This window comes from Eleutherodactylus coqui, chromosome 7, assembly GCF_035609145.1.
Source record: "Eleutherodactylus coqui strain aEleCoq1 chromosome 7, aEleCoq1.hap1, whole genome shotgun sequence".
NCBI lineage: Eukaryota > Metazoa > Chordata > Amphibia > Anura > Eleutherodactylidae > Eleutherodactylus > Eleutherodactylus coqui.
In genome coordinates, this window is record NC_089843.1 from 80,880,420 (window position 1) to 80,888,605 (window position 8,186).

The 8,186-nt window shown below is 39.6% G+C and overlaps 1 protein-coding gene across 4 annotated transcripts in view; it reads left to right on the forward strand.

Annotated features, from left to right (window-relative positions):
• The window catches only part of BOD1L1 (biorientation of chromosomes in cell division 1 like 1), a 57,780-nt gene extending 50,670 nt beyond the window's left edge, over positions 1-7,110 (forward strand). For all 4 annotated transcript variants that reach the window (XM_066573268.1, XM_066573269.1, XM_066573270.1 and 1 more), the window contains 3 exons: positions 1,453-1,600; positions 1,728-1,856; positions 4,522-7,110. In XM_066573268.1, the coding sequence (XP_066429365.1) occupies positions 1,453-1,600; positions 1,728-1,856; positions 4,522-4,642 (398 nt within the window). In that variant the 3' untranslated portion in view covers positions 4,643-7,110. The remainder of the gene's footprint in view (positions 1-1,452; positions 1,601-1,727; positions 1,857-4,521) is intronic.
• Positions 7,111-8,186: the final 1,076 nt, after the last annotated feature.

An 8,186-nucleotide genomic window follows, 5' to 3' on the forward strand; every position in this document is an offset into this window, starting at 1 on the left:
GCTTCATTCTGCTGATTTATTGGATCCTGGGGATGTTGCCCCCACATTCAAACTCTAATGGCTTATCCTTAGTTTAAGCCCTGGAAAACAATTCTAGTAAAATTGTCACTGCCATGATCTGATTTGTTGTATCTTGCTCTTCTCGACCATTTTTTTTTTTAGTATCTCTGCGATTCTTCTCGGCAAGAGAAACCAAGTAATCTTGTAGATATGATACCTTTTAATGACTAACAAAAAAAACATGATTTCATAGCGAGCTCTTGAACCCGAGTGGGGTCTTTCCTCAGGCATAATGGAATAGATTCGAAGACACATACACATGAAAAGGCACATACATGGTGTGATTAATTTGCACTTAAAACAATACCTGAACAGGATGAGGAGTAAATACTTAATTAGTTCACTGATAAGGGATGTGAAAGTTTTATGGTCCCTAAATTGGTATTAGAGGGTCACGAGGCCAGCGTGTTATCTCTGCTATAGATTTCTCATACTCCCCAGTCATGTATGAACCCTCTTGAAAAATGTAGGCCTTTGTTTAGGGTCAAAGATAGTTATAAACTTGTGCTCCCAAATATTTACATGACGTAAAGATTTGAAGATGCCTTTTAATATAGTAACTTGCATACGTTGTGTCCGTGACTAGAAAAATGCTCCGCCACAGGTAACTCTGTCTTCTGTTTAATCGTGTGGCGATGAGACCTCATCCTCGCTTTAAATTTTTGTCCTGTTTCTCCAACATAAAACCCCCCAACAGAACATTAACTATACCTGATCAGGTACATAACATCAGATGTGGAACATGTGAATGTCCCTGGGATCTTATAGTCCTGCTGTGTGTTGGGGATCCGTATCCTGTCCGCTGTCAGTACATGTGAGCAGGTCTTGCAGCTCCTCGCATTACAAATTTGGAAGTTGTTTGTAACACAGAAGGGGAGGGTCTGGGAATATGGTTTTCAGATGGTCATCCTTGTGTAAGGTATGATGGAGTTTGGTGGTTTTCCTTAGTACCTCTAGCTGTGGATTGTAGGTCACTACTAGAGGCACACGATTGTTTCTTTCCTTCTCCTTGTATTGGAGTAGTTGATTTCTGGGTATCCTGGTGGCTCTGGTGATTTGGTCATCAAATGAGCTTGGATGGTAGCCCCGATTTTTAAAAATGTCCTTCTAAGATTATATAAATGTTCCTCTCTGTCTTTTGGGTTGGAGCAGATCCGGTTGTATCTGATGGTCTGGCTGTAGACTATGGACTTTTTGATGTGTTTAGGATTCCGATGAGTTGCAGAGAAATAATTGTGTGTGAGGATGAATCTCGTGAGCTGTAACATCGGACCAGAGGCCACCCCATTGGCCTCAAGGTGTACTTGGCACGTGGTCCATCTTCGTGTGGCATGTTGGAATATAAGGATTCTCTATATGATATAATATAACATATTTACATTATTACTGCAGAATGTTCGGAACCAGAAAAAAAGCGCAAGAAGTCTGAAAGTATTGAGGAGGATGAAAGCGAGAGTGGAGAAGAGGAGGATAGTGAAGATGAGGAAGGCGGTCAACACGGAGCCACAACCCGAGCAGCTTCCCGTTTAGAAGCACAGAGGTATCAAAGCTAAATTCCCTCAATCACAGATGCCTGTCCAAAGATGACATCTAGATAATACATATTGTTGTCATGGTTTATAAAAAGTTCTAAACAAACTTATGTAATACTTCTGTGCAAATTGTAGGAAATTGCCGCACAAGCCAACAACTCGAGCAGCATCCAAGTTAAGCAGTCCTGAAAAAACTTCCTCAGCCCGGAGACGGCCTAAAGTAGTATCACCAGAATTAAAAGCTGGCAAGACGACAAAGAATCGGTGAGCGTCTGAAATTTGGTACCAAAGAAAATTTTTATTTGTATTGTTGCTGCATATCGTGTGGTTAAACCACATTACTGTACATGTGATTAGGTGATCTGAATGGGATCAGAGTCATGGAAGTGTAAGAGAACTAAAGTGGATGATTGTCCATTCTGAAGTGTATAGACCTGGAGTGACTGCTCAGTATAATGCTGCAAAAATGATAGGACAGCGCTTTACAGTATGAATGCATAATGACCCTGAACAAACCACGAAAGCAACCTAAGGCAAAGAAATTGATGAAGACTAAACTACTGAAGTTGCTGCTTCTTGGTGGGTCTCTTTGCTTTCAAAGTCCTGGTAAAGCATCTCAAGGGAGGAAACTCAATAATTCATGATGTTGAAGCGTTGCAGACTGGAAGCCCTCATTGACTGCATAGCAGTTGCATCCATGTATCAAAAACATAATCCTTAGAATTATTAGTTTATCCGCTTACTTTTCAGTATGTGAAAATAAAGGGACTATGAAAAAAAAGTGGGTGTCATTAACCCCTTGGTGACCAAGCCTGTTTACGCCTTAATGACCAGGCCAAATTTTGGAAATCTGGCATGTGTCACTTTAACATAGAATAACTCTGTAAAGGCTTTGCATACCCAAGTGGTTTTTTTGCCACATATTGTACTTCATTTAGGTGGTAAAAATAGACAATAGAATTTGTGTTTATTCAACGCACCAAAATTGGAAAAGTTTTGAAAAAAGTATAATTTTTTTACATTTTCAACTGCAATATGTAAAATATGTGAAAACATGCTGTACACATTTTTGATAAGATTTATATTTCCTTCTGTTTACTTTATTATGGAAGCACATTGGAAAAACTTTTAGTTTTTTTTTTTTGTTGGTTTTTTTCAAACTATTTAGGAAACGTACAAATTTAACATTACTTATTAACCTTTTGAGGAACATTTTCTACTCCTCCACCAAGCAGAGGCTCATATCTGTCAGGATGATGGATACCCCATTTTAAAAATACACCCCTTAATATATTCACTGCGGAGTGTCATGAGTATTTTGACCCCACATGTTTTGTTGTTTTTTTTTCAGGAGTTGATGCAATTTAGAGGAGTAAAGATAATTTTTTAAAAATATTTTTGCTAATATAGAATTTTAAAGACTGGATTTTTTTTCTACAGTGCACATGCAAATGAGGATTTGCACCCCAAAATGGATCCCCCTGTTTGTCTTGTGTTCAGAAACATACACATTGTTGCCCTAATCTTATCTCCATATGCACAACGGGGCCCAAATAAAAGGAGCAGCCGGTGGCTTTCAGAACAGACATTTTGCTTTAAGGTGTTTTAGGCCTCATTGCACACTTGTAGAGCCTTTGAGCTGCCAAAATAGAATCCCCACAGATGACCCATTTTGAAAACTAGACCCCTTAACAGATTCATCTAGGGGTGTACTGCGTATTTTGACCCCACAGTTTTTGAATGAATCAAAGCAAAGCAGAAGGAAAAGATGACTATTTTCTTTTTTTTGGCAATTGTGTCATTTTAAAAACGCTTTTTTTTTGTACGGCACACATATAAACGAGGACTTGTACCCCATAGTGGATACCACTGTTTTCCCTGTGTTCAGAATCATACCAATTGTAGCCCCAATCTGCTTACTGGACACATGGCTAGGCCTGTAATGGAGGGAACAGCCTTTGGCTTTCAGGGCACAACTGAAAAAATTCCAGGCCGCAAGGTGCCAAAACGATAGAATGCCCCACACAAGTGACCCCATTTTGAAATCTAAACCCCTTAGCTCATTTATGTAGGTGTATACTTAGCAATCTGACACCTTAGTTTTTTGAAAAAATTATTATAAAGCATGTGAAAAATAAATAAAACTTTAAATAAACATAAATAAAAATGTTTTTTCATAAATGTCACTTTCATGACCGTTTTCCTTTTGTTTCAAGCAGGAAAAACTAGGGAGACGCACCCTAAATTTTATAGCACTAGTTTTGTGTTCAGCAATACCCCCATTGTAGCCCCAATCTACTAATAGGAACCGTGGCTAGGCCTGTAATGGAGGGAATATCCATTGGCTTTCAGGGCAAAACTGAATGAATTCCAGGTCCCATTGCTCACTTGTGCAGGAAAAAAACCGGTTCCTTAAAAATATCTGATCCATGAGGGGAGGTGAAATTTAAACTTTTTTTTTTTTTTTTTTTTTTTTTAACTTTTACACAATCCCCATTATCCATAACAGTGATCACGTGACCAGGGACCACATACCGTGCCCCCCACCCACCCACCGTTTAATTTCCAGTCTCTGGGCTACCTTTAGCCTACATGACCAGCATGTTTTTATGGCCCTGTAGATTGAAGCTGACATCCAGGACGTGAAAACACGTATGGGTGGTCACTAAAGGGTTGAATTAATGCTGAAAGTCTACACTTCAATCATATATCTAAAGGCTTTGTTTCACATCCATAGTGTTGATGCCCCAAGACAAAATTATCAAAATCGTGTCACTGCCCAAATACTTCTGGACCCAACTGTAAATATAGCAAAAGTCATGACCTGTTAGCCGAAGCCCTCTGATCGGATGGTTGTCGGAGACTAAGCCATTATTATAATGCAAAACGTAAGGAACTTTTTAAAACCTTTTCTTAATATTTTTGTCAGGTCCACCCCACCACAACCAAGTGGAACAAAGAGGCGGAGGGAAGCCAGCCCACCCACACCGAGGGCTCGAGGTCAACAGACATCAGACGAAACGGCAGCTAAAAGAATAAAGCGCCAATAACCTGTATAAAATTCATGTTTTTTGTATTGTATTCTAATTTAATACTCCATGTAAAAAGTCAATTCTTGAAAAGGTGCTTAGACATGTAAATGAATCTACAATATTAGCATCATTTTATGGGACACGTGTTTTTTTCATATTTAGTTGTATGTAGAAGCCTCAGACATTTGGATTAACGGCTGTACAAAGAAGTCCCCCCTCAGTGTTCCTGCAATATAGTGTATAAATATGTAACATATGGGTTAAAAGATTATAAATAGTTCATTTCTCTTTCGTAATTCACCTCTCTTGCCTGTCTAGCATTATGTCATGGACCATCACCAGACTTCTTTGGTGTAAAATAAAGAATATATCTAATATATAATTGCAAATACAGCTGTTACATGTACTCTTGAGTGCCCCTTTGGTTCTCACATGTCGTAGAAGCAACACGCGGAATTTATTATTACATTGGAGGGGGAGAGGGTTTTTTAGGGGGTTGTTATGGATTAGAAAAAAGTGAAAAAACTTGAGCTGCAATACCAAATGCAACCCATGCGGAAGAGTGGTGCTGTTTAGAAAAAAAAATAGAGCCTTTTTCTAATCCTGGACAACTGAACCTTCAAATGGGACCTGTCAGATCCTTTGACAAGCTGCTTACTTCTCTATAGCCATGCACCAATTGACTCGATCACCAGTTTTAGGGGTTTTTTTTGTTTGTTTTTTTTTTTCAATCCCACCCCTCGCCCACAGTGGCCCTTTTTACACATGGAGCGCAACACTGGTCTGCCAAGTGAGCAGTATCCACTATTTGCTGCCAACCAAACATGTCATGAGCCATTGACACTATGTGGTAGCGATTATTTGACAGTAGACTAGCGAGAGCTTCACATGTAACAGGAGCCATTACAGTCGAAAGCAGGGGTGGGAGTCTAGAAGACAAATAAAAATGACGGAGTCAGTGAGGACGCAGCTGTAAAGGTATTCGGTCCGTCTCGTTGACAGGTTGTCTTTAAGCTAAGACCCCACCCCCCATCCAAGTGTCTATGGCTTATTACCAAATTGTCAGAACCAGAGGGTCATTTTAAGGTTGAGTAATGACTAAATTGTACTTATAAAGTGCAGTGACCAGTTTGGATTCACAGTTGCTCAGTCTGAAAAGTCTTGCTTCCTTCCAGAAACTGCTTCACTTTTAAGGCTGCCTTGTGTCCGGTATTGCAAGGCAGCCCCGATCATAAGAACGGAGCTGAGCTGTAATACTAAACGCAGCACAAGGATCCAAGACTCAAGCAAGCAGCAATGTTTTTCTAATCCCATACATCCCTTTTAAAGGGATTTTCCACATGATCGTATCCAACACATACCGGATCAAATTGGTTGGGATGGGATTGCTGAAGTCAATCAAGTTCGGAAAGCCTAGAAATGGCAACTTGTAATGCACATCATTGGTGGTCCCCGCTGCTGGACCCCACTTTGTGATGTGCGATTGACCGTTTAGATACGCTCATGAGGAACACCATTTGTTTGGTCAGTAATCTCCTTTTTGAAATAGTGTTTCTCAAGAATAGTTGAGGCATCTTCCACTGACCGGTTCTGGATTTCGCAAGGTTTACGCGAAATGACCGTCGTCTTAGTAACTGCATTGTAAATATACAGTGTTTATTGAAATATTAAAGGTTTTTTTTATTTAGTGGTTAGGTATTTTTGAACATCTAAAAGGAACCAATGCAACCAAATTTGCTTCTACTGAAAGCCCAAACTTTGAGTGCTACTTATTCCTTTTATTTCCTTTCAAATTGTACATATTTTTTGCCCTCCAATTGATACCTGTACAGTCAATGTTCTCTGGTACCAGATGAGCGTAGTTTTTGGGGCAACTACTCAATTTCAGTATTTTAATCTTTAAAGGAGGTTTCTAAAATCTAACGTTGATGGCATTTCCTAAGGTTGGTGGCGGAAGGGGGGGTGGGTGGGGGTTTAACCTCAGTGTGTGAATGGTGGATGTCCAACTGTTGGGACCGCCAGTGTTCAAAAGAATGAAGGGACAGCAACATTTGTCACAGTGCCACGACCCCGTTGTACTTTTACCATACTAAAGCCCCAGTCTTACATGGGTTCTAACTGGCATTGCTAGTTAGCTAGATTCAAGTAAATGGGGCAGAGCTGAAGTACCAAATACATCGTCTGGACTGGAGTGTTGCTACCTGTAAAAAGTGTAATGGTGAAATATCGTGGCTTGTTCATTTTGGTGATTTTTAGGGTCCCAATGGTTGGACTCCTGTTACATCTTGCAATTTGGCAAACGTAATAATTTAACGTTGTTTCAGCATTTTTTCTGTTGCCTTTTGTGTGTATTATTTATAACATATGATGTTGGGCTTTTTCTGTTTTGTTTTTTTTTGTACAGTTGATATTTTCTGTGAAAAAATAATTTCTTAAGGATTTGTCTTATGTTTTTTTACATAAATTATAGACTGGTTCCAAACTGAGTTGCTCTGAAATATTTATTTCTAATAGAAATGTAAGAGTGTTGAATGAAATCCTAGCTTGCTTGCAGCATACATCCAACCAAAAATGACAGTCTTGTGTGTGTAGCAACCGTCAACAGACTTTTTCATGTATGTTCAGCTGTTTGTGCTTCAGATAGGAATGACACAAGAACCGTCTTACAGCAACTTCCTGGCAGCCACATTTGCTCTGTAATCATCTGGAAAGAAATCTGTTGCGTTTACAAATCCCTTTAGTTCACGAAAGATCTTTCTTTGAAAGAATATCCCAAGAAAGGTCATTTGGCGGCTGTCATTGAACATATATGGCCAGTTTCAACAGCTGTAAAGGCCAACATGGATTACAAAGTGTAGAGCTGTGTCTGCACAACAATTGTGAATCAGGCGATTGGCTGATCAACACTTCTATCTAATGTGTATAACATAGTTTGTAAGGTCGAATGAAGACAATGTCCATCTAGTCCAGCCTGTTGATCCTCCTATGTTGTTGATCCAGAGGAAGGCAAAAAACCCCAAGAGCAGAAGCCGATTAGCCCTTTTGGGGGGGAACTTCCTTCCCGACTCCATAATGGCAATCAGACTAATCCCTGGATCAACCCCTAATAGTTCCTACCTGCCTGTATACCCAGATTAACAGTTAACCTAAGTTTTTGGCACCTTTGTACCCCTAGCAAGTAACCAATTTCACCAGAGAAAGACTGGATTAATTAAGGGAAGGCTATGGCCAAAGTGAGAGCTGCCAACTGTTAGAAGCACTGTACTGTAGTGGTGGTCTCAACCAGGGTACCCTCTCCCCTCTATGATTGCTGTATGCTATTGCTATAACAGAACTTCTATCTTATCAAGACAACGCCTTTAACATATATATGCTCCTTGGATGCTGATCACGCCTGTAATGAGCATCTTGCTACATGTGAAAAAGCATACAAGGACCGCAATAATGAGATTCATTTAATACAAACATAATTTAGACAGTATCTACATTTCTACAATGTGTACAAAAAACATTTTGCTGTTGAATCTTAATAGAAGTACACTGAGGCAGACTCGCGCATAGT